Raw genomic sequence first — 26,323 nt, forward strand, 5'->3', positions numbered from 1 at the left:
ATTTCTTTCTTATGAAAGAAAGTCCAGAAAACTAGAACACTGTGATGCATCCCACTGGTATGTCAATTCCATTTGTCAGGGATTATTTCTCTGAAGCTCTTGGTTGCCATCAGATGATGCTCCCTGGCGGCATTGTGCTCCATACCAGGCTGCACGTGCGTGTGCACACACGCACACCCCCCACCCCCCCTTAATTACATAAAAATATTTCTGAAAAGTGAAAAGATAACATATATTAAAAAGTTAATTTTGTTTTTCTGTATATTTCCTGCATTCCTTTTATTTTTTTTAAAGGTTTTTAAAATTTATTAATTTGACAGAGAGAGAGCATGCACAAGATGGGGGGAGTGGGAGAGTAAGAGGCAAGCTCCCCACTGAGCAGGGAGCCCAATGTGCAGCTTGATCCCAGGACCCTGGGATCATGACCTGAGCTGAAGGCCCCTGCTTAATGGAGTGAGCCACCCAGGCTCCCCTTTCATGAATTTCTTTTAGAACTGTTTTTGTTTTTTTTTTCTTTAGACATTAGTGCCCCTTTTCAAAAATTGAAAAATTTGGGGAGAGTAAAATGTCTATTGTGTTTAGGCCAATGTCTGCCAGTTGTTAATCTTGTTCTGTGCTCCTGACACTTCAGCACGTTTGACCAACAGTTTACTTTTTTTTTTTTCAAGATTTTATTTATGTATTTGACAGACAGAGATCACAAGTAGGCAGAGAGGCAGGCAGAGAGTCGAGGAAGCAGGCTCCCCGCTGAGCAGAGAACCCGATGTGGGGCTCGATCCCAGGACCCCAGGATCATGACCTGAGCTGAAGGCAGAGGCTTGAACCCACTGAGCCACCCAGGGGCCCCTCAACTGTTTACTTTTAAGACCTCCATCTTATTCAAGATCAGAACTTACGCAAGTTTCAGACTTGGAAAACACAGATTTTATGAATAGAGTCAAAAATGCTAAAATTCAAGATGTACAGCCATAGCTTTTGTTTTATTTATATTTATTTTTTGTGATTACATGTTAAGTAGGACCTATAAGTAAGAAAACGTGTTTTGGAGCTCCTAGCCAAACAAACAAAACCAACACTGACAGATGTGTAGGAGGATGTCCCCAGAACTATGGCATGAACTCTGACCTCTGTAGGTGTAATGGAGAAAACAAAACTGATACACATGAAGCAAGAAGTACTTCAATCGAAGCTTTTATTTTAGGGCTTTTCCGTGCCAAGCGACATTAACCCAGCTCAAAGTAGCCTGAGCAAAATAGCAAAATCATCCTGTCACGGGGTGATCTCTGAAATGCAGGGGTGGAGCCAAGTGCAGGAATCTCACAGAAGTGTGAGATTTTAATAGCAAAATTAAAATCTCTGTTTCTCAGCTGTGGTCTGATTCAGTTTGTCTGTCTGTTGGCTTATTCTCTTGGGTTTCTCCATATGCTGTAGGAGAGAGTCTCTGCCCATAGATGTATGACTGCTAGCACCGCTGAGGTCATAGCCTGTGGCTCATGATCCAAAGGGAAAGAGGAAGCTGCTCTTCTATCTCAATTTTTTTTTTAAGATTTTATTTTATTTTAGAGTGAGAGCACACATGCACACATGTGAAAGGGAGGGGGTGCAAGGCACACCGAGGAGGAGGGAAAAGCAGTGGGGGAAGAATCTCCAGCACACAGACCCCCACACTGGGCTCACTCTCACAACCCTGGATCACGACCCGAGCCAAAACCAAGAGTCAGAAACTTAACTGACAGAGCCACCTGGACACCCCCTTTCATCTCAATTCTTTTTTTCTTTTCTTTTCTTTTTTTTTCCAATATAATGTATTATTTACCCCAGGAGTACAGGTCTGTGACTCATCAGGCTTACACATTTCACAGCACTCACCATAGCACATGCCCAGCCACCATAACCCAGCCACCCTAACCCTACCTTCCCACGACCCAGCAACCCTCAGTTTGTTTCATGAGATTAAGAGTCTCTTATAGTTTGTCTCCCTCCCAATCCCATCTTGTTTCATTTTTTTCCCTCCCTAACCCCCATGACCTTCCACACTGCTTCTCAAGTTCCTCATATCAGAGAGTCCATCTCAATTCTTAAAGGGAGACTTTGATTTGCCTATTTGGGTCATATGCCCACCCCTTGGACCAATACTGTGTCTAGGGCGATGCATTACTATTTTTTCCCTCTGCCCCCTATTGTGGCCATGAGAGGTAGAATTGTGTAACTGGCAGTCAGTAGCAACAAAAGGGATAAGAACACATACCCTTCAGGAGACAGAGGTGAGGATGATGCAACAAAACTTAGATGAAAAGGTACTGAAGGAACAAAAACAATAAATGTCCACTAAATACATTTACTAATGCTATACTATACAATTGGTAGATATAATAGGCAAAAATAATGGCCTCCTAAAGATGTGTTAAAAGATAAACCAAGTAAGGCCTGTTAAAAATTTTTAGAGTTTATTTGAACAAAGAAATCGATTCCTAATCAGGCAGTGCCAAGCCAGAAATGGTTAGGAAGGCTCCACTCACAGGAACTCAAGAAGAGATTTCATAGAGAAATGGGGGAAGCAAAGTAAGGAAGGTATTGATTGGCAATGGCTTAAAGCCTAGTTGGCTGTGCGAGATTTGATTGTCCTTAGCATTTTGACCTTGTAAACTTGAGGCATTTAGAGGTGTGGATTTTGGTTTGCTTCACAGAGGCCACCACAACATTAGAGCCATCCCAGGCAAATGGGTTAATTTGTTTAATTAACAAATAGTCACTTCCCAAACCCCAGAATTTATGAATATAGTATGTCACATAGCAAGGAAGGATTAAATTTACAGTTGGAATTAAGTTTGCTAATCCCTGAATCTTAAAGTCAGAAGGTGTTCTTGGTTTGCTGAGATGGGCCCCATGTCATCACAAGGGTCCTACTATGTGGAAGATGGTGACAAAGGAGTTAGAGTCACAGAGAAAATGTCAGTGGTGGAGGACAAGAGCTAAGAAAAGCAGGCAGCTTCTAGAACCTGGAAAAGGAACGGACACGGATTCTCTTACACAAGAGCACAGCCCCGCTGCCACCTTGATTTTAGCCCAGTACAACCCATTTCGGATTTCTGACCTTCAGACTGTAAGATAACAAGTTTACATTGTTTTAAGCCACAAAGTTTGTGGTGGTTTGTTCCAGCAGCAGTGGGAAACTAGGACAGCACCGGAGGCTTTAGAGTTACATAGGTCTGAATCTAAATCTGTCTTCCACCACTCAGCTGTGTGCCTTCAGTAAAGGCGGCCTTCCTGAACAACAGCTTTCCAATCCATAAAAATGAGGCTATTCATATTTGACTTAGACGGTTTTTACTAACTGTTAAATGAGATCACAACATAGTGAAGTCCCTGAAACATGGTTAAATACTTAATAAATACTAGTTCCTATTATAACCATCATGATATTCAATCCTCAAAAAAAGACGGTAAGTGATCTTTAGCATACATTGTTTCCATTTTAAAGATGAGAAAACTAAAGTTCACAGGGCACCTAAGTGGTTCAGTGCATTGACCATCTGACTCCTGATTTCCGCTCGGATCATGACCTCGAGGTCATGAGACAGAGCCCCACGTTGGGCTCTGCATTCGGTGGGGAACCTGCTAGGGATTCTCTCTCTTCTTCTCTTCCTGCTCCTTTTCCCCAGCCTCCCACTCTCTCTCCCGCTCAAATGAATAAATAACACTTAAAAAGAAGAGAACTAAAGCTTTAGAATGTTCTGCAACATCACCTAGCTATTAGGGAAAACTTCAAACTCTGGTATTAACTTACAGTCTGCAGTCTAATCTCCGAGAACTCCAGAGGGATTCAGAACTCCCAGAGTACGTACTGAAATCTTTCTCAGCTGTCTTGTGCTAACGGAATGTTCGATTTGTACTCCAGGCTGTTCAAGAATATGATTGTGTGTGTGTCTGGGTTTTTTTTTTTTTTTTTTTTTTTTTTTGGTGCAGGGGTGGGGGCTGTGGGAGATAGCAGTAGTACTAGATGGGGAACATGAGCAAAGAGGCAGGAAGGGGAATAAGCCATGACCACTGATCCTAGACTCATAGTAGGTTTTAGAGCTTATAGCGGATTATACAAATTCTTAGCCTTTGGGCCAAACCTGGCCTACCCACATATTTAAAACCAAACAAAGAAAATAAGAGGAGCTACATCAAAAACTGAGGCAGAATGCATTTAGACAGGTTTTACGTTTTCCAGTTTGTCACTATCCCGCATTCTACTTTTCAATTCACCTGGCCAATTCGCATGTTTATCTGAAACCTGCAGGATTCAGGTTTCAACTTTGGCTTAAAGGGACCTTGTAGAGTCTCTTATTTAAAAGGAGACCTAATAAAAAAAAAAAAATAAAAAAAAAAAATAAAAAAAAATAAAAGGAGACCTAAGTCGGTTAAGTGCCTGGCTTACAGAAACACGGCTGGATTATGGTAATCATGACTTCTGATCAAGTTAAACCATCACACAGGCAGATGAGGTCAAATTATGCAAGGTTTGGATATGCTCTTTTCATTTAAAAAAATATTTATTTATTTGAGAGAGAGAGAGTGTGTGCGCATAGGGAGGGAAGCAACAGGAGAGGGAGAAGCAGACTCCCCACTGAGCAGGGAGCCAATGATACAGCGCTTCATCCCAAGACCCTGGGATCATGATCTGAGTTGAAGGCAGCTGCCGAAGGGACTGAGCCACCCAGGCACTTTGGAAATGTTCTTAAGCATTGCAAAGAAACTGTGCTTTACGATGATGGTTTGGCAATGCAATGCAGGCTCAACAGAATACAGACACATACAGTAGGAAGACAGCTAGACATACTTCTATAAAGATAAATGGTATAAGACAGTGAGTAGTTATGGTGGTGCACCACGAATGAGTTACAGGTGTATAGAGAAATTGATCCCCATAGCTCCAGGGAAAACTGGGTGGGCCTGAACCTGGAAGATTCCCTGAGCTGGTTGACACTGTGACGACAACCTTATTGGGTTGTCAGGTGTTATACAAACACTGCATAACAATAACAACCATTGTTAGATTCTTATTTCTTTTCACATCTAACATCTCAGCAATTGCCCTGCTTCTTACAGGGACAGGTAGCCAGACAGTAGTTGTGACTCAGTTGTTTTTTCAAGTGCATGCATGAACTTGGTCATAGCCGATCAACACTTCTGTTGAGTTATGGGTATTGTTGACTATATACTTACTATTTTTAACTGCCACTTCAGTTGTCTTTAAAAAGATTATGCTTTATTTAGCATAAAGTTACTAGGTATGGAAATAGAACAACTACTTGGCAAAAAATTACCAGATATGGACGTAGAACAATGGGTGTAAACTTGTATCGGTAGAGCAAATATGGCTTATTAATGACCAAAAATCCATGTTTTCTCACAAAACAGCCAAATAATTTATTGCTCTTAAAAAGTAGATAGTCTTGAGTAGATAAAACAAAAAGGTAGCTTATTCCAGTTCAAGGATGGATAAATTACCAAATCCCTCAGAGTATGAGAAAGAAATTTATGAGGACGAGAGAGCACAGTTTTGAGAAGAAACTACTTTTATTAAGACATCAAACACCACTTTGTTAGAAACATACTGCTGTTTTTGAATAAAAGCTGTTGAATTTTCATTAGTGGGTGAGAAAATGATACCATGAGTTTAGTCAAGTAGGAAATGGTGACAAACCTTGATATTCTTTGACAACCCCCAAAATCAATCGGTTGGTGTTAAAGTCAATAAAAGAACATGAAATATATTGTTTATCTGTGTGTATCACATGGGAGAAAGATTGGGAAGCACTGGAATAGATAATAAATGCTACAGGAGCTTTAAGAAAGAACTTTAGGATGGATCCAAGATGAAAAGATGTGAAGTTATAACACATAAGAATTTGAAAAATGTCCAAACTCATTCATCAGCAGTGAAAATAATATCAAATACCCTGACATCCACTAAGTTCTAGGATTTTTCTCCCTTATAAGGCTCCTCAAGCTCCTCACTTACCTCCTTTTTTTATCTCCTCCTTTTCATTCTCTCTCTCTCTCCTTCTTCCTTCCCCACCTTCTCTAACCCTCCTCAGACCCTCCTCTCACGAAGAGAGATGTAATAATGACTTTCTGTTGATTGTACTCCTGCTGAATTGGATGTCCTTGGGGCTCAGTCTCCAAACCAAGTGGTTCATCAATGGTGTGAAATTTTTCTGAAGAGACAGTGCAGAGGAATTCTGGCACCTGCTGTTGCAACAATACTTTTTATCTTCCTCCAATCCCCAGCTTATCTTCTGAGTACCTTTCCCTGGCTTGTCAACATCTTCACTGCTCCTGCCTCCTTCCTGCTTTGAAAAGAATTCTAAATCTGCTGCAGGAAATCTAGGTTGAAGTCTCATTCTGCCACTTGTGCAACCATGGGAAACAACTTACACTCTCCAAGCCATAGTTACTGTGTTTGTAATATGGTGACAACCTTATCTCACCTGCCTACTTGACAGACTGTGGTGAGGATTCAACGAACATATGAGAGATGTCAAAATTTCTATTAAGAGTAAAGGCTGGGTGGCTCAGTTCTTGGTTGTCTGCCTTTGGCTTGGGTCATGGTCCTGGGGTCCTGGGATTGAGCCCCGCATGGGGTTCCCTGCTCGGCAAGGAGCCTGCTTCTCTCTCTCCCACTCCCCCTGCTTGTACTCCCTTTCTTGCTGTGTCTCTCTCACAAATAAATAAATAAAATCTTAAAAAAAAAAAAAAGTAAAGCCTGAATCAAGTCTGAATACATATTACTGCTTCATTGCTAACATAACATCTCACTTAGTTAACATAGTTCAATAGTTCATTAATAAATTAAAGTTGCATTACCATATACATTTTTTTAAATTTCTGGAGGTAAAACTTCACAATTTTACTTGGCTCTTAGAATTGGGGCAAGTGTATCAGTTACCTGGCCATTCCTTTTAACTTGATTATTTGAAGTTTTGGCAGGCATAGCAATTAGCTGATGCTATGTAAAAACAAACTAATGCCTCTTCCCCAACACACACAAATTCTCAATGTCCTGCTATAAGCAAACATTAATCTAGCTTACAATTCTCAAGGGTTAGCAATGTGTTGGCTAGTCTAGCCTGAGCCTAGGTGAGGTGGTGCTCACCTAGGTGAGCTACCAAGAGCTACCAAGGTGTGCTCTTGGTATCTTTTACTGTGTGTCTAGGACCAACAGGCTAGCCCAAGCACATTCTTCTCAAGGCAACAGTAGAAGTGCAAGACAGCAAGCAGAAACACAAGCTTGTTAAGGCCTAGACTTGGAACAGGCACACCATTATTTCTGCTCTACTTTATTGACCAGAACAAGTTACATGGCTGAACTCAGTGTCAAGGAGTGGGGAAATACACAGTTGATTCTCATTATTTGTGATAGTTATTCTCTATAAAGTCACCATGAATACTACATTACTAAATACAGAACCACTGCTCCCAGGAGAAATAGAGGTTCCGTTCCTGTGAGCCTCTGATCACATTTTCAGTAGACCAATACATAACCTTGTTTAATGTGTTTCTGTTTAGAGACACCTCACTTAATATATATTGTTGACTCATTAACATTAAACTTCTGACCAACAATACCATAACTCATGCTTGAAGGAACTTACCTAACACATGCATTTTCTGTGTAAGGCACGTCACAGTATTCTTGTGTTTGGAACACCGGACAGAACATTTGCACAATGCTTGGGGCCATATATACTCTGGAATCATCAACAATCAAAAATGCAAAAACAAAATGTGGCATTAAAAAATTGCAAAAAGGACATTTGTTTCTAGTATGAGACCTGAAACAAGAAGGAAGAATATTGCCTGCTCAACCTCAGCTGGGAACTCAAGTTTTTTTTTTTTTTTTTTTTTTGCCACTGTGCATGTCTGCAAATGACGGTGGACGTGACGTGAGTATGAATTTGGGGGTTACAAATAATGTTAGCAAGTAGGCAAATTCAAAATGCAGAAACCATGAAAAACAAGGATCAACACTGCTTTGCCCCTTACTGGGGAAAAAGTTCAAAGTTCTATAACAAAAGACGTAGGTGAAAAGGAGGGTTAAAAAAGTTGGGGCCAATAATGCAGAATCCAGGAGTTCCACCTCAGACTTACTGAATCAAAATCTGCATTTCAGATTCCCCAGATGTTTGTATGCACATTCAAGTTTGAAAAGTGCTGCCTTCAATAGGATGATGGGTATATTCATGCCAGAGTGTGGAAGTTAAACCTTACAAAGATTAGGGGCCTACTACATAATATTTGTATGAGTATTTATGAGTCTGGGGGCATACTGGGACAGCCTCTCTAAGGTGAGGAATAATTTACCTCATCTTGCAATTCCTATTAATAGGGAAGAGGCAGAGGACTTGAGCCTCTCTGGCTTTCTGAGAGCAGCATATGCCACACTTGAAAATATAGCTGCAACACATTTATTGGGCAACATGGATGGCTGCCAGTTTGAGTGGGTCCCTGAGCAAGATAGTAGAAAGTAGAAAGTCTATGCTGAAATGCAAGCTGCTTGCAGTTTGGCCCTATGTCTCAGCAGATCTGATGATACTAGAGCGGCCCACGGTCAGTAAGGATGCTATGTGGAGTCTTAGGTTAATCCTAACAAGAGAATCACAGTGCAGAGCCTCAAGGTTCTGGAGCAAGGCCATTCTCTGATAGTCTGTCATTTGAAAAGCAGCCCCTAGCACACTGCTGAAAGCCTGGCCATACAACTCAGTATTATGCAACAATGACTGCTTATCATTAGCTGGACATTTCAGATTTACCAAGTCACTTATGGGTAGGTATAACAGCAATCTATCAGATAGATAAGGAGAGAAAGGAGTCAAAAGATTGAAAATTCCTTGGAGGTCAAAAAACAGTGGCCAGAAGGTCATGGATGGGAGAGCTGGACATTCCTCAAGAAAGACAAACTCAGTATAATAAAATTACCTTTTTCCCACTTTTTTTTTTGAAATTTTATTTATTTATTTGTCAGAGAAAGAGAGAGAACCCAAGCAGGCAGGGAGAGCAAGTAGAAAAGGCAGGGAGAAACAGGCTCCCCAATGAGCGAGGAGCCTGACACTGGACTCAATTCTAGGACCTAGAATCATGACCTGAGCCAAAGGCAGTCACTTAACTGACTGAGCCACAGTCACTTAACTGACTGAGCCACCTAGGGGTCCCTCTTTTTCTCACATCTAAATTCTCCTCTCCTGGAATGCCCTCTATTGGGTGCAGAGTAGCAGTATGCACTGGACCCCAGATCAAATCTATGGTTACCATTGACAATTCCTGCTCATCAAAGGGATGCCTCCTTAAAGCAGTTTCTCTTTAATCTGTGCCTACCTCTCCGTCTCCATGGTTATTGCCTTAATTCTCTCAACATTTCACTCTTACACATATCCTACATTATTGACAAATTATATTTCAGCATATCTGATGATTCTATTCGTTCCTCAAGTATTTATTGAGCATCTACTATGTATCAGACACTGGGTGAGGCTTTAGGGAAACAATGTGAAGAATTTAAAAAGACACTCCTGCAGGCCTCATGGAATTTACAGATTGGTGGAGGAGAGAGATGAAAATCCTGTGTAAAATCCTTCCATGGTTCCTTGCTGTTTTCAGAATGAAGCCCAGATGTCCGGATGGGCTTGTCCCTTCTTACCTCTCCAGCATCACCTCTAACCTCAGCCCTTCAGTCTTTCTGGGTCTACAGCCACAGTGCATACTTTCCCTTCTTCAGAGCATCCTCCTCTCTGCTTGGCTAAAGTCTTAAGAGTTCACTATGTCTTTTTTTTTTTTTTTAATATTTTTATTTATTTATTTGACAGATAGAGATCACAAGTAGGCAGAGAGGCAGGCAGAGAGAGAAGAGGAAGTAGGCTCCCCATGGAGCAGAGAGCCAGATGCGGGGCTCGATTCCAGGACCCTGGGATCATGACCTGAGCCAAAGGCAGAGGCTTTAACCTACCGAGCCACTCAGGTGCCCAAGAGTTCACTCCAGGAGCTCCTGGGTGGCTCAGTAGGTTTAAGCCTCTGCCTTCGGCTCAGGTCACGATCTCAGGGTCCTGGGATCCAAGCACCGCCCCCCCCCCCCCCCCCGCACTCGGCTCTCTGCTCGGTGCCCCCTCCCCCCCCCCGCCTTCCTCGCTGCCTACTTGTGATCTCTGTCAAGTAAATAAATAAAATCTTTTTAAAAAGTTCACTCCATCTGTTTACCTTCTGCTGGAAGCCTCTGGACATACTCTCCCCCATCTAGCTGCACATCTCTGCAGTTCTATGCCTCACGCTACCACTATCACATATGTATCATACTTCACTGTGATTTTTCATTCTTCTGTCCACCTCTTCTACCCTATGGTGAATGCAGTCTGATTCTTAACTGATGCTTGGCATTTTTTTTTTTTTTTTCCAGACGTAACTGAATAGGTATTCAGAGGGCACAGTCCCTCCCCCCACACCCTCCGTCCCTTACCCCTGCCCATTCTACAACATTAGAAAAGGCCAATATATCAACTGCACTGTGACAAAAGAGCTTTTGGGACAGGACTCCTGGGCATCCTGGCCGTCAGGGGTCTTGATGTGTGGGTGGCAGTCCCGTCTCGCCTCTCGGGCGCCCCCCAGCGCCTCCAGATGAAGCTGCAGGAATGGGAGGGCGCGGGCGAACATGCGGTCCCCGGTCCTTGCATGGCGCATGCGTAGCGCGCGAGCGCCTGCCTTGGATAGGAACAGTCCAAGTGAGAGGGGAGCTGGCTGTGGATTCAGGTCCTTTTTCCTTGGGCAGTGGGGAGTTGGCTTCTCTTCTCCTCTCCGATTGTATCTTAATTTGTAAGACTTGAGTGTGGCTCTGCAGAGAGCAAGAAAGGGGCTAGAGTGTTATCAAGCTCCACTTCGTTCTTCAGCCCCCCTCCCGGGGTGGGGGCGGAGGGTTAGACGTCCCAGGTCAAGAAGCGCGGGGGCGGAAGCGGCGGCGGCTGCGACGGCGGCGGCTGTCAGACCTGGAGAGGGGCCGGGCGCAGCGGCGATGGAGGGTCAGCGCTGGCTGCCGCTGGAGGCCAATCCCGAGGTGAGCGCGGCTCGGATCTGGGCCTGCGGCCGCGGGCAGGGGTCGAGGGAAGCGGGCCGCCGCGGCTAGTCGGGAGCAGTTTGTTTCTATAAATTGTGTTCTCTGTTTCGTTTTCAGGTCACCAACCAGGTGAGTGAGGTGTCTGCCGCTCGCGACCCCGGAGCCCTCCCTGCCCGCCTGCATCTCGGCGCTCACTAGGAATCTGGAATTAGATTCCGTGAGGGCCCCTCTTGCTCTGCTTCTGACGAGTGTGCCCCCTCTGCGGCGTGAGCCTCCCACCTGGCTCCTGGAGATGCTCCCCGCTGTCTCATCCCCTCCTCTGGTCCCATTGCCCAGTCATCGCGTTTCCTGGGGTCTCCGGGTCTGAGGCTTGTGGCGTGTTGACCCTGGATTCCCATACCTCCTCCCTCTTCGTTTTACTCGTGCCGATTCCATCATTTCCCAACCCTTGGACCTTCTGGGTGACTAATTTGTCTACACTACCTGACTCCAAGCTTTGTAAACTCGCCCACCCAGTCCTTGTAATTTCATCCACCGCCTGCACTATGAAATCATCTTCCAATCATCTTCTCTTGCTCCATCAAGTCCCTTCTCTTCCCCGCCACGCCCCCTTTCTCTTCCAGTCTCTTAAAACTGGAGTTCAGTTTTGCTTTGATACCACAGAAAGCGCACTAATAGAAACCCACGCCATTCTTTGCCCACCTGCCAGCCCTTCAACAGTCCTCTAGAGGGTATGGAAGGTTCAGGTTTGGGAAGGGAAAAGGGAACATCTCCCAGCCGCTCCTTAAAAGAACAATAAGTGATACCCGGTATATAAACTTTTGATTTGCTCAGGTGTATTTTGTCTTAACCTGTTTTTCATTCTCAACAGCTCATTGGCTTTTTACTGCCCTCTTACTTTATTATATGATATACTCCCCCACCCCCCAACATGATCTTCCTTTTCATCACCAAAGAATAATGATTCATCATGTACTTAATTGATTTTTGGTTTTCAAACCTTGTAGAAACCTTTCAAAAATTTCTTATATACCAAAAGTAGATAGAAATGCTTTATCTTAATGTTGAGACCAAATCCTTCATCTTATGCAGTTTATTTTATGCTTTCGGAATGACTCCAAACTCTTGTCTCTTTAGTAACCTAGAAACATACAAAACTGAAAACCAGCATATATCGTTTATATTACTCTTTAGGTGGCATTCCCTGCCCATTATCATGTACATTTTTTTTAGTTTTCCACCTTTGAAATTTGCTTTTCATTTTTTCCTTGAAACATTTTGACCCTTTTGTAAAAAGAGAAAAAAAATTGGGGGCCTGAAAAAAAATCAGTATTTGCAACTTCTGATTTAGAGCCAGAGGAAGGAGGTATTTTTTTTCAGACTTAATCCAAAATGATATTTACACCTGTTGTGAAAATTAATTTACCATACATGTAGACTCTGTTCTTTTCCATTTATCTGTGTGTCTGTTCTTTTCTCAATACCACACTGTTTTGATTACTATAGTTTTGTAGTAAATCTTGAACTCAAATAGCGAGTATCCTCCTACTTTGTTCATTTTGAAATTATTTTTGGTTATTTTAGTTCCTTTGCCTTAGCATATAAGTTTTAGAATCATCTTGTCAAGTTCTACAAAAAAATTGTGATTTTGATGGTGAATGTGTGTCTAAGTATATAGATTTAATTTGGGGAAAATTAACATCCTAAAAATATTGAGTCTTGTAATCCATCATTTACTTGGATAAGACCCAAGTAAAAGTAATCTTTTGTTACAGTTGTTTTGCCAAGTATGAGAGATAATGAAGTTGAATAGGTTTCACTGTATAGTAGGGGTCAGGAAGCCCAAGATAATATATATCTCATCATTTACTTGGGTCTTTCATTTCATTCAACAGTGTTTTATAGTTTTAGCATTTAAGTCTTACATATATTTTATAAGATATATACTTGAATATTAATGATTTTCAATACTGTTGTAAATGATACTGTTTTAAAATTTTTAATTTCTAATTGTCCATTGTTATGTATAGAGATGCGGTTGATTTATGTATGTTGACTTATATCCTACTACCTTGCTAAATTCACTTATTCTGGTGGCTTTTTTATGAATGTTTTGGGGCATTCTATATAGACCATCATATTGTCTGGGAATAGACCTTTATATTTCTTCTTTTTCAATCTGTGTACTTTAATATTTCTTATTCCACTGGTTGGGACCTTCAATACAAAGTTGACTAGACTGGAAAGAGAGGACATGCTTGTCTTGTACCAGACCTTGGGTGGAAAACATTTGATTTTTAATCATTTGGTATATTAATTGTAGGGTTTCAGTAAATACTTTTTCTCAGATAGAGAAATTTACTTTTTTTCCTAGTTTGCTGAGAGTTATTACCATGAATCCATGTTCGATTTTCTCAGATGACTTTTCTGCATCCCTTGAGAAGATTATTTAAGGAAGAAATAATACCAATTCTACATGAACATAGAAGAAAGAGGGACACTTAGGAATTCATTTTAATGGCCAGCATTACTGGATAAGCCATAATATGAGTAACTGCAGACCAGTATCCCTTATGGGATCTAAAAATCTTCAACAAAATGTTAGCAAAGAGAATGTAGCAATGTGTGAAAAGGTTAATATTTCAAGACTAAGCAGTTTATGCAGGTATTGCAAAGCTAGTTCATCATTCCAAAGTCAATCAGTGTAATTAACCAACCATAGAACAGACTAATGAACAAAACTATTTTTTAGATTATAATGTTATTTGTTAATAAGATATAAATTTATTCAGCTGTGATGCGATCCAGCCGCTATTGGACTTTTCCTAGGTAATCATAATAAACCATAAAATGCATTCACTAAAAAACCCCCAAGACCAAAATGTACTTTTTCAATTAATATTATTCACCTAATATATTATAAATAATAATACCTTTTATAATAATATTCATATAATAGAAATAATATCTTTTATAAGAGGAAGCTGGTTATTCTGGTGATTAAAATATTCATGGTTTTCTGTTTTTCATTTCAGTGTGAAGATAGACAATAAACAAGTAAGCAAACAATTAGCAATTGTTTTAAGTACAATGAAAAAAATTAATAGGATACTGTTTCTCCATTAGGAGAAACATAATAGGTTGGATGGTGACAGGAGGCCATTCTGAGGTGACATAAACAGGGAAAAGATGTTATTTTAGTGTATGATTCTTTCCTATTTCTGGCTTGCTTTGACATGGTTCAATTTGTTTTAAAGAAGTAATATGCTTTTAGGGAAGAATGGCCAGATATCTAGAAGTGATTAGTTCTAACCAAATTTTTGTGGTTTTTTTCTTTATTGTCTATATATTAGTGACAAAACTGAGGGTAGAAAAGGAATAGAAATTTAATAACTGACTTAGAATTTGGAGAATTAATAAATTAAACCATAGATACACCCCAATAGCATCTATCCCCACACTCCCTATTTCCCTAACTTAAAGGAATCTTGGGCCTTTTACTTGTTACAGTTTGATAGTTGCATATTATTGTACTCTTAATTTGAACAAGTACTATTTTATGTTTTAATGGTACCTAGTTTGTAGAAGAATGATCAATCCATATTTACTATATAGAGAACATTATTAAATGTCAGATACTAACTAGTAACCATGTGTCTCTGTAGATGTGGTAAGCAATGATTTTTCTTATTGATTAATATGCTGTTAGTCCCTTTTAAGGATATTTTGTCATGTTGCAGGTAAGACTTACCTGGAATAAAATCAGTTAAGTGATAGAAAAAATTATTCTCATTTAACTCATTTCTCCTATTTCTGCATCTAGCCATTATTTCTAATATATGTTTATTAGTAGTAATGTCAAGCAAATACTAAATAAGTAAAATTTCCGTTAGAACCTAAATCACTAACAATTTAGTAATAAGGCAGAATCTGTTGTTGCCGTGAGCAGGCCATTAAAGACTGGAGAAAGTGGCTTTAGAACAGATTTAAAAGGAAAGTGAATATTATTTTTCTATTTTCTTAAATTTGTAAAATCAGAGTTTTTGTTATTTGTCACCTAAAAGGAGGAAGAATTCCCTATAAATTAGGGGAAGAAGGTAACAATTTTTCATGTAGAGAAATCTAACTTGTGTGCAAAAACCTGGAGAGTAGAGGTGGTTATAGACCCTTTGAGAATGTAGACTTTGTAGCTAAAGTTAGAGAACAAGATACAAAAAAAGAGACTTCAGACAGTAAAAAACGAGGCTAGAAAAGTAAATAAGGATGAGAGCATCCAGAGCTCTGCATGTGGGTTCTGGCAGTATGTGCTTAAAAAATCATGTAAACTCTCAGACTCCATGTTCTCAACTGGGAAAAGGATTTAATAAAAGCTACTACCTTGCCTGTTGCAATAATGGTGAAGTACTTAAAGCTTATAGTGTGGTTTCTGATACATGATAACTTTTAAAAATGTTTAAAAATAATTTTAAATTTATTTGGTGGAAAATCTTATCATTGGACCATAGAATAAAAAAAATAAGTGACCTAAGGATCATGAGAGAGCATGCACGAGGAGCAGGGGGAGGGACAGAGTGAGAGAGACAAGCAGACTCCCTGTTAGCAGGGAGCCAGACACAGGGCTCCATCCCAGGATCCTGAGATCATGACCTGAGCTGAAGGCAGACACTTAACTGACTGAGCCAGCCAGGTGCCCCTAAAGTACCCCTTCTCATTTTTCTTGACTGGCCAAAATTTTAATGGCACTCTGAAAGTTTAGTGAGCTTATCAGTCAGAATTTTGTTATTTTATTATCCAATGTTTAGAAAAGCCAAAAATATGGTATTCGAGGTTATAATACCATTTAGCCTGCTCAATGCAAACTGGATGCTTCTAATTGTGTAGAGATGGCTTTGCAAATGCATATAAAGAATACTCTGTGGGCAGTCTGGAGAGATTTATTTTGGAGTAGTTTTAAGATTGTTATTTTGAGTTTTCTCCCAGTTTTGTAAATTTAACTAAAATACATATGTGTGTCAGTTCTATAGCTTTTTGTAACTTACAAACTATATATACCTATTGTGAAAATAACACATTTTTTAAAAACTGGAAAATAAAAGTTGAATTCACACCACCCAAGCTAACTGCAGTCAATATTTTAGAGAATTTCCATTCAGTCTTTCTCTATTTGCACAGGGTAATTTTAAACGTAGGTTTTGTTTTTGTCTTAATAATCAATGTAGGACAGCTTCATGATTAAAGAAAAAAAGTAAGAGGTGAAAGTTAAAAGCCTTCTTCCTCACCCTTTCTCAACTTCCCAGAGGTAATTACTATTAATAGCTGCCTTTGTTCTTTTTATTTGTATGGTGACTTCCTATGTGAATCTTACAGAAATCTGGTCAGAGGGTGCAACTAATATTCTTGATAATGACTGAATTTTTTTTGTATCAATCTCATTTGATTAGTAATATGAGTAAAAAGTTTTAAAAAGTGTGATTCCAGTTAAAATTTAGCCCTTTATATGTTAATTTAGTCGTTCATTCCTCAGTTTGTTACTTACCAATCTCACTAGAGTTGCTGCCCTAGATCTTGGTACTTTTCATACTTAACAACTTTGGTTGCTGTGGAGCCAGTTGAGAAAAAGGCTTCTACTTCACAGAAATTGGCCAGTCTTGTCCACACTGTCACTAAAATATTTAAGTCTTACTTGCTGTTTGTGGCACAGATGTGAAATTACTCTGTTATGTGTACCATCTTGTTTTATAATTTTATGACAGCATGACTTTTTGGGGTATATAAAATTAAATAATTTAAATCCTCTCATCAGGGTTCATGATACTTTCCCTTTTAGAGGTCTCAATCCTGGGCAGGTAGTATTCTCCCAACCAAGTACTAACCCGGCATGATGCTGCTTAGCTTCTGAGATCAGGCAAGATCGGGGTGCGTTCAGGATGGTATGGTTGTAGACTGGGCAGGTACTATTCTGAGTTGATTAAATGAATGCCTGGTTTTAGGTTAGGCAAATATATTTTTTCCATCTATTTAACACGACACAAATAAAAATGAACATATTTTAAATACATGTCCAGAGCTTAATGGACATATATAGACATAGAGATGGCAAGATTATCTGTCAAAATAGAGATATAATCTTCAGTTCAACAAGTAAAACTTTAGTGTCTTTGGTTTAGCCAGGCACAGTGCTAGGGGATGGGATTAAAAAAATGAATAAGACACCGTTCCTTCCCTTGACTTTGTCAGTTTTAATTCTTTTTGGTTTCTACATAAAACTGAATTTTGAGAAGGGCATCAACTAAGAATTTTAGAGAAAGTAGAGAATGGAGAGAAAATTAGTTTGGAGTGAGGGGAATCAGATGAAGAATAGGTATAATATAAAGGAGTGCATTGATTTTTGTGACCCCAGACTGTTGGAGGGCATGTGACTTGATTAACTTAATTAGGTGTTGAGCACATTCCACCAAGAGATGTTTTTTAAATTCCATATATTTCTTATTAAATGTATCTAGGACCTTATTTTTGACCAACCATATTATCATTAATTAGAGTTTCTTCACCAGGCAGAGAAGGAGACTGACTAGCTATTTAATTAGGAAGGCCTTTTCTTATAGAACCTGACTGTATGAGACGAATGGCACGGTTTATGTAACATGGCATTGTTTCTGTTGGTTTTGCAAGATCTCAGCTGATAGTCCAGGTACATGCGATCATTCTTCAGGGAGAAGTACCCAAGGCACTGTCTTATTTTCAAATTTTAGACAATGTTAGGTCAATAGGTATGTGTGTATATATATCTATATATATACACACACATATATTATATATATATGTTTTGACCTAACATTGTCAATTTATTGACAATATGTTACCTATTGACCTAACAATATGTGTTTTATATATATATATACACATATATATACATGTGTTACCTACTGACCTAACATTGTTTAAATATGTATATATATATATATATATATATATATATATATTAGAGAAAGAGAGTGCTCAGAGAGGGGAGGAAGGGGCAGAGGGCAAGGGAGAGAGAGACTCCTAAGCAGACTCCATGCTCAGTGCAACGCCCAACATGGGGCTTGATCTCACAATGCTGAGATCATGACCTGAGCTGAAATCAAGAATTGGACGCTTAACTGAACTGAGCCACTCAGGCACCCCATTAATTTATATTCTTGAAGTAAGATATAATGACCCATTTTTTTAGAGGGGGAGGGGCAGAGAGAGAAGGAGAATCTTAAATAGTCTCCACGCCCAGCGGGGAGCCCAAAATGGGGTTCAGTCTCATAACCTTGAGATCATGAGCTGAAATGAAGAGTCAGTGTCAAACAACTGAGCCACCAGGTGTCCTGTGATGCATTTTTAAATGATTTTTTTTCCTGTCTGCTTTTTTTTCTGTCGTCTAAACCTTATTTTGTAATGGTTTACTTTTATTTATTTATTTATTTTTAAGATTTTGCTTATTTACTTGACAGACAGAGATCACAAGTAGGCAGAAAGGCAGGCAGAGAGAGAGGAGTAAGTAGGCTCCCCACTGAGCAGGGAGCCTGATGCGGGGCGCTCAATCCCAGGACCTTGGGATCATAACCTGAGCCGAAGGCAGAGGCTTTAATCCATTGAGCCACCCAGGTGCCCCAGTGATCGTTTACTTTTATAAATCAATAGCTTCATTCAACACAAATACTTATTAAGACTTCACTGTGAAATTGACATCATTCTCATTATTTTTTCTCTCTGCAATAGATTAGAGTCTGACATTTTATTTTCCTATGAAATCTTAAGAGTTTAAAAAATCACTTATTTTTTGTTACAGTTGTTTTGCCAAGTATGAGAGATAATGAAGTTGAATAGGTTTCACTGAATAATAGGGGTCAGGAAGCCCATAGTTTACTTCTTATATCAAGGATTTTCTGGTGTTCATATAATCACTGGGCTTTTTTGGCTTTATGTACTTTTTGCTCATTGATATAATTTGTGATAAATGTCTGTCTTAAACCTCAAATATCATCTTTGGTAAGTGGATAAACTGTGTTTATCATCTAATATAATTCTTTATTTGCTAGGACTTAAATACACCTTCTTAAAAATCATATATTGGGAATGAGTTTAACATATCAACCAAACTAATTTGTAGTGTTTGGTGAAGTCCTGGTTTATTATGTTCAATCCCAAAGTAATAGATTTTGAAAAAAAGAATTTTGCTTAATATATTATAAAATTTCAATGTTTCTTTCTCTCTCTTTTTTTAAAAGATTTTTATTTATTTATTTGACAGAGATCACAAGTAGGCAGAGAGGCAGGCAGAGAGAGAGAGGAGGAGGCAGGCTCCCTGTTGAGCAGAGCGCCTGATGTGAGACTCAATCCCAGGACCCTGGGATCACGACCTGAGCTGAAGGCAGAGCCTTTAACCCACTGAGCCACCCAGGCGCCCCAAAATTTTAATTTTTCTTAATTGGTATAAATATATTGCTATTTCCTCCCACCCTGTTCATGGAAAACCTGCTTTACTTCATTCTTACCAAACATCATTAATAATCGTACCTTTCATTCTCTTTTATGTATTAGATACTCAGTAATACATGTTCATTATTTCTCTGTTAACACTACAATTTTTGTTTATTTTCACCTTTTACCAGTTTCTCAAACAATTAGGTCTACATCCTAACTGGCAGTTTGTTGATGTATATGGAATGGATCCTGAACTCCTTAGCATGGTACCAAGACCGGTGTGTGCAGTGTTACTTCTCTTCCCTATTACAGAAAAGGTAATTGTTGACTAAGATAATAAAGTTGCTGGTAAATGTAATGTTCTCTTTCGATGTTGAATTAAAAACATGCTCTTCTTTAAGAACAGATGACTCCCTTATATAAAATTAAGGAAATCTAAAAGACATCTTAAAAGCCTAATTTTATTAAAGAGATGATATTTAGATTTTGATTTATAGATTGACAATGAAGCGCTGAGTTAGATTTTTAAAAAATTTTTTTTTTAAAGATTTTATTTATTTGACAGAGATCACAAGTAGGCAGAGAGGCAGGCAGAGAGAGAGAGAGGAGGAAGCAGGCTCCCCACGGAGCAGAGAGCCCGATGTGGGGCTCGATCCCAGGACCCTGGGACCATGACCCGAGCCGAAGGCAGAGGCTTTAACCCACTGAGCCACCCAGGCACCCCCCTTTTTTTTTTTTTTTTTTTAAAGATTACTCTGAGTTAGATTTTAACTTGACTGGTTTTCTTCTCTTATAAAATATGATTAGTTTGCCTCAGCATGTTTTGATATCACTTTTAATCACATTTTGTTGTATCTACTTTAGAAATGTAAGGTACTGGAATAATCTTAAATCTGTCTTAGAGAAGGCATGAATAAAGAATATTCACAATTTCAGTATATAAAATATGTAATTGTTTCCAATATATGTAAAAAAGAAGTCTTTAAGGAGGTAGGTATAACTAATGACAGGGGTTATGTTATTTTCAGAATAAACTCAGTATGTTTGGAAATCATTAAGTTTAAATACAGCTTAATTGGCAGATTTAGGATGTGTTGGGGATTATAATTAGCTTTTCTTAGGGTTCTGTATTTAATTTCATACCTCCATACTTCAGGCCTTTCTTCTAAAATGTCTAGATATATGCATTATGGAGGCAGAAATTTTAAGTTCATTTTATTTTATTTTATTTTTTTAAAGATTTTACTTATTTATCTGACAGAGAGAAAGAGATCACAAGTAGTCAGAGAGGCAGGTAGAGAGAGAAGGGGAAGCAGGCTCCCTACTGAGCAGAGAACCTGATGCGGGGCTCAATTCCAGGACCCTGAGACCACAACCCGAGCCAAAGCCAGAGGCCTAACCCACTGCGCCACCCAGGCGCCCCTTTTAAGTTCATTTTATTTTTTATTTTTTATTTTTTATTTTTATTTTATTTTATTTTATTTTTATTTATTTGACAGACAGATCACAAGTAGGCAGAGAGGCAGGCAGAGAGAGAGAGAGAGAGGAGGAAGCAGGCTCCCTGCTGAGCAGAGAGCCCGATGCGGGACTCGATCCCAGGACCCCGAGATCATGACCTGAGCCGAAGGCAGCGGCTTAACCCACTGAGCCACCCAGGCGCCCCTTAAGTTCATTTTAAAACAGCTTTTGAGTTCATATCCTTCTGATTTTTTCTGATTTTTATTTTAAATTTAGAAACAACAGGATGAAGTCAGTAGTTGTGAAAAATGAGGAAGTAAATGGAAAGATGTGGGAGAAGTGAAGTATTGATGACTTGGTAAATACATGCTCAGGTCATCTTATTTTTCAGGAATGAATGGAGCCAGGTCTCACAGTCAGTAAGAATTAGGCTTTGTTCAGTCCTAGAAATTCCTGGATAATTTTCTTTATGCCAAAACTAATTAGCCTTAATTCAATATAAATTAAAAATACTGAAATACTTCTCTTTTCTACTTAAGGTTCTATAAAACAAATTAATTAAGGAAGGGATGTTTATTCATATTTGCTGTTTATAATATAGGAACTCAAAGTTAGAAATTTCTTGTTGATTATCCATTATTAGACTAAACTAGTTTTAATGGTAAGGCTGTAATTATTCTGAAATTTGAGAAGGCATTAGGATGCTTAAGTTTACTCTTAGTCCAGCTTTATTGTAATTAATTAATTTTTTTTAATTACTAAAATAAGCCAGTAGATAGCTATCCCAGGATAGCTATCCCTTACTCCAATTGTAAGGAACAATAAAAAGAAAAGAAAACAGCTGCTTAAAGCTTAGGATTTCTTAGTTGGTGTGATACAAATGTGAGTTTATGATCTGAATTGGAAATTTCCCAAAACATTGAGTTTAATGATCTATCTTTCTTTTAAAGTTTCTTCTTATTTTTAAAAATTTTTAATTCACTTTTTAAAGTTAAAGAATAAACTGGATTGGTCTCCTTCATTTAGTGGGTCTTTAGTATTTTTAAAAAAGCCTGTTGTCCTTATCAATTGGACTCTTCATTTAGTAGATCACCAGTACTGAAAAGCTCATTGTGCCTACTGCTAGAAAGAACACAAATTCTCAAATACTGAAGTGGAGAATATAATGGCATCTACCACTTCAGGATCTCTCTTACAATTTGGTATATTCTTATTCCATTCATAAGTGATATATTAAAGTCACTCAAAAGATATCTAGTGGATATTTGAGGAATATGAAGTGTATCAGGCTTCTGTGTTCTTTTTTCTTTTTATTATTTATTTGAGTGAGAGGGAGAGAGAGAGAGAGAGTGAAAGAGAGCATGAGCAGAGGGGAGCGGCAGAAGGAGAGAGAAACAGACTCCCCAGTAAGCAGGGAGTCTGATGCAGGGCTCTGTCCCAGGACCTCAAGATCACGACCTGAGCCCAAGGCAGGTGCTTAATTGGCTGAGCTACCCAGGCGCCCCTTAAACCTTAAACCTTTTTTTTTTGTAATCTATCGGAGAGAGAGAATGCACATATGCACATGAGTGGATGGGGAGGGGCAGAGAGAGAGAGAGAATCTAACCAGGCTCTGCCTAGTGCAGAGCCTGATGCTGGGCTCCCTCTCATGGACCGTTAGACCATGAGTGGAGTCAAAATCAGGAGGCAGAGGCTTAACCAACTGAGTCACCCAGGTGCCCCTATAAAGTAGATATTTTAAAAACATAAATGAGAATCATATTAATATATATTGACCTAGAACCACTGTATAATCATGGACAAATTTCTGAGTTGGAATATGTAAATCTATTTTGTTCTTTGTAAGTGCTTTATAGTATTCCATTAAGATATGCCATAGTATGTTAACCAAACCCCTATTGATGAATAGTTAGAAGTGTCCCAGTTTTATGTTTTTTTTTTTAAGATTTTATTATTTATTTTACAGAGAGAGATCACAAGTAGGCAGAGAGGCAGACAGAGAGAGAGAGAGAGAGAGAGAGAGAGGAGGAAGCAGGCTCCCTGCTGAGCAGAGAGTCTGATGCGGGACTCGATCCCAGGTCATGACCTGAGCCAAAGGCAGCAGCTTAACCCACTGAGCCACCCAGGTGTCCCCCGTTTTATGTTTGATTTCTGTTTTTTTTTTTTTTTTAAGATTTTATTTATTTGACAGAGAGATAGAGAGTACAAGTAGGCAGAATGGCAGGCAGAGGGAGAGGGAGAAGCAGGCTCTCCACAGAGCAGGGAGCCTGATGTGGGACTCAATCCCAGGACCCTGGGATCATGACCTGAGCCAAAGGCAGCCGCTTAACCAACTGAGCCACCCAGGAGCCCCTATGTTCGATTTCTTTTTAATGTATTATTTTCATATTTAGACTATTGACTTTTTTTTAATAGTATGAAGTATTCAGAACAGAGGAGGAGGAAAAAATAAAATCTCAGGGACAAGATGTTACATCATCAGTATATTTCATGAAGCAAACAATCAGCAATGCCTGTGGAACAATTGGACTGATCCATGCTATTGCCAACAATAAAGACAAGATGCACTTTGGTAAATGATTTTATATTACTGTTTATCCCCTCACCCCCACCCAAGTTAAAAGTTAACCTATTGAGCAGTAGGTGGTGCTATAGTTCTCTCTTTTCAAGTATTAAAGGAAACCTTTTCCTCTCTCCTTTCTTTTATAGTGGGAAGTATTGTGTAGAAGAAATACTAATCTTTCCCATTCTTTTATATGACCCATGAACAAACAAAAGCCTATCATTTATCCAAATTTTCTTACATTCCCAATTTACCAGTGAAGAAGTTTTTACCTGAAAAAGTTAACATGCTTCTAGTATTTTCATGTATCAGTGAGATAGCAAACCTTCTCAATTTGATCTTTTTTAAAATTCTCAGAATCTGGATCAACCTTGAAAAAATTCCTCGAGGAGTCCGTGTCAATGAGTCCTGAAGAACGAGCCAGATATCTAGAGAACTATGACGTCGGTACCTTCTTTCTGTCTCAATCTCAGTTATGGGCAAAGTTTTGTGGGATTGTAGATTCTGTTTGGGGGGTTTGTCTTAAAACTATAGTTTTGAGCACTTACGGTTTTTGTTGTGTCATTACCTGAAATATCCATAAATATTGATAAATTGCCACTTTTCTACATCCAGAGCTGAATTAGAGAAAAAAGTTTAATGACAAATTTTGAAAATGTTTTATGATTGGCTATTGCTTACCATTCCCTATAATATATATATGCCTGCCAATACTCTATTTGTCTTTCACTGGGAATCTGAAACAAGGCTGAAGACCAATGGAAAAAGCAAAAGTTTAATGGTAGATTCTAGACCACTCTTTGGTTCTCTTATGCTCTTATTAATGTTTTTGCATGTGTGAAGACACAAGCCATGATCTACTTTTAAATAATTGTACAATTTCGTAGAATTGTTTTAGAGTGGCATTTAAATTTTATTGGCTTTGAAATCTATTTTTCTTTTGAGGTTCTTTTACCTTTTAGTAACACTATTATGTAGATGGTAAATTCTCTAAAATTAGAAGCAGTGTAGTATACAGATTATTTGGCTAGAAAAATGACTTGAACAGAGTTTGTGCCCAGTAAAGTCATTGATTTGATTATGTTGTTTTAGCATTTTTATATACTTCAATTATCTTAATTTTTTTCTTAAAAAAACCTACAGATCTCATAAAATATCTTTATTTTCCACAAAAGTACAATAAACAACATAAAAATCACCAGTAATCCCACCAATGACAGGTAGCCACCATTAGTCATATTTTTTATAGGGAGTATATATGTATATACACAATTTTTTAAAACAAAAATTTGATCACACTGTAATACTGTTTTATAACTTGCTTTTTTCACTTAACTTATCACAAACGTATTACATACCAGTAAGTATATATTTGACATCATCATTTAATGGCTGCATAGCTTTCCATTGAGCAGTATTTTATTTAACCAATAAATTATTGTTGGAAATTTAATATTTTTCCTCTTTATTCACCATTTAAAAAATACTACAAGGTATATTATTGTAGCGAAATCTTTGCAAATATCCTTAATTATATATACTTATGTACAGTTACGTGTAAATCAACTCCTAGAACAGAAATTGCTGGATCCAACAGTTTGCATGTTTTTAAGGCTTTGACACTTACTGCCAAATTGCCATTCATAAAGGTAATTTCACCCCAAATTTACTACTTTTGCCTATTTTCTTCATCTTTGCTAATAGTGGGTATTGTAAGGGCTTTTTTTTTTTTTTTTTTTAAGTTCAGAAAGCTAAAATCTCTAGTTTCTGATAAGTGCATGCTTTTTGCTCCCCATTTGAAACTGCTGACTGAAGCTGCATGATTAAGCATAACTATAGCCAGAGCTGCAGAGGAGCATGTAACCTGGAGAAACAGATGAGATAAGCTTTTTCCGTCTCTATCTGTGAGATGCTTACTTTATTCTAGTCCCAGTTGAATAAAGTGTTAAGGTGTCAGTTCTTTTTCTTTTTTTTTAAAGATTTTATTTATTTATTTGACACAGATTACAAGTAGGCAGGGAGATAGGCAGAGAGAGAGGTGGAAGCAGGCTCCCCACTGAGAATGAGAACCTGATTCGGGGCTCGATCCCAAGACCCTAGGATCATGACCTGAGCCAAAGGCAGAGGCTCAACCCACTGAGCCACCCAGGCGCCCTAGTGCCCAAGACGTCAGTTCTAACAAATAATTTAAATGACTCCCACTTCACATCTGGAAATGACAAGTAATCAGATCGTCTCTTTCCTAAGTCTTCAGGGATTTGTGTTTTGGAAAGTAGAGAATTCATTTGGTTACCCAGAAATCATTCTTTAATATTAAACTCTTCCTAATTTTCTTCCAATTTGTTATCTCTTAACAAAGCTTTAGGTGTTAGAATTTAGCATTGTTGTTTTCTTTTAAAAATTTGGATATAATCATTTTTTTCCAGTTAATATCTTGTGTTCTTATTACAGGCTATTCGAGTCACTCATGAGACCAGTGCCCATGAAGGTCAGACTGAGGTATTTCACATTTTTCAAAACTTTTCTTGCCCTGTGTAAGTTTAACCCTGGTGTTGTTGTGTGGCATGTAGTTTTAGAAAATCACTTGGACATTTTTTTTCCTTAGAGGGAATCTGCTTATGTAAAACTAGTCATGAAGTAGCTCAAGAACATGTATCAATAAGCTGTTAATAGGCACTTTGATATTGGCCATCACAGTTTGATCATTTAGAAGGATTGCAGACTGTGGGCGGGTTGCAGCTTCCTTATTAGATTCTTCTTAC

At 38.7% G+C, this 26,323-nt stretch overlaps 1 protein-coding gene across 4 annotated transcripts in view; it reads left to right on the forward strand.

The window, feature by feature from the left end:
• The window catches only part of UCHL3 (ubiquitin C-terminal hydrolase L3), a 105,191-nt gene that overhangs the window by 45,354 nt on the left and 33,514 nt on the right, over positions 1-26,323 (forward strand). Inside the window, exons 1-6 of one of the 4 annotated variants that reach the window (XM_082701243.1) lie at positions 10,733-11,086; positions 11,204-11,215; positions 19,729-19,857; positions 23,414-23,570; positions 23,919-24,004; positions 26,013-26,060. In XM_082701243.1, the coding sequence (XP_082557369.1) occupies positions 11,045-11,086; positions 11,204-11,215; positions 19,729-19,857; positions 23,414-23,570; positions 23,919-24,004; positions 26,013-26,060 (474 nt within the window). In that variant the 5' untranslated portion in view covers positions 10,733-11,044. Of the gene's footprint in view, positions 1-10,731; positions 11,087-11,203; positions 11,216-19,728; positions 19,858-23,413; positions 23,571-23,918; positions 24,005-26,012; positions 26,061-26,323 lie in introns of those variants that run through there. The other 3 variants (XM_082701242.1, XM_082701244.1, XM_082701245.1) reach the window with 3 other exon arrangements.

This window comes from Mustela nivalis, assembly GCF_964662115.1.
Source record: "Mustela nivalis genome assembly, chromosome: 15".
Classification (NCBI taxonomy): domain Eukaryota; kingdom Metazoa; phylum Chordata; class Mammalia; order Carnivora; family Mustelidae; genus Mustela; species Mustela nivalis.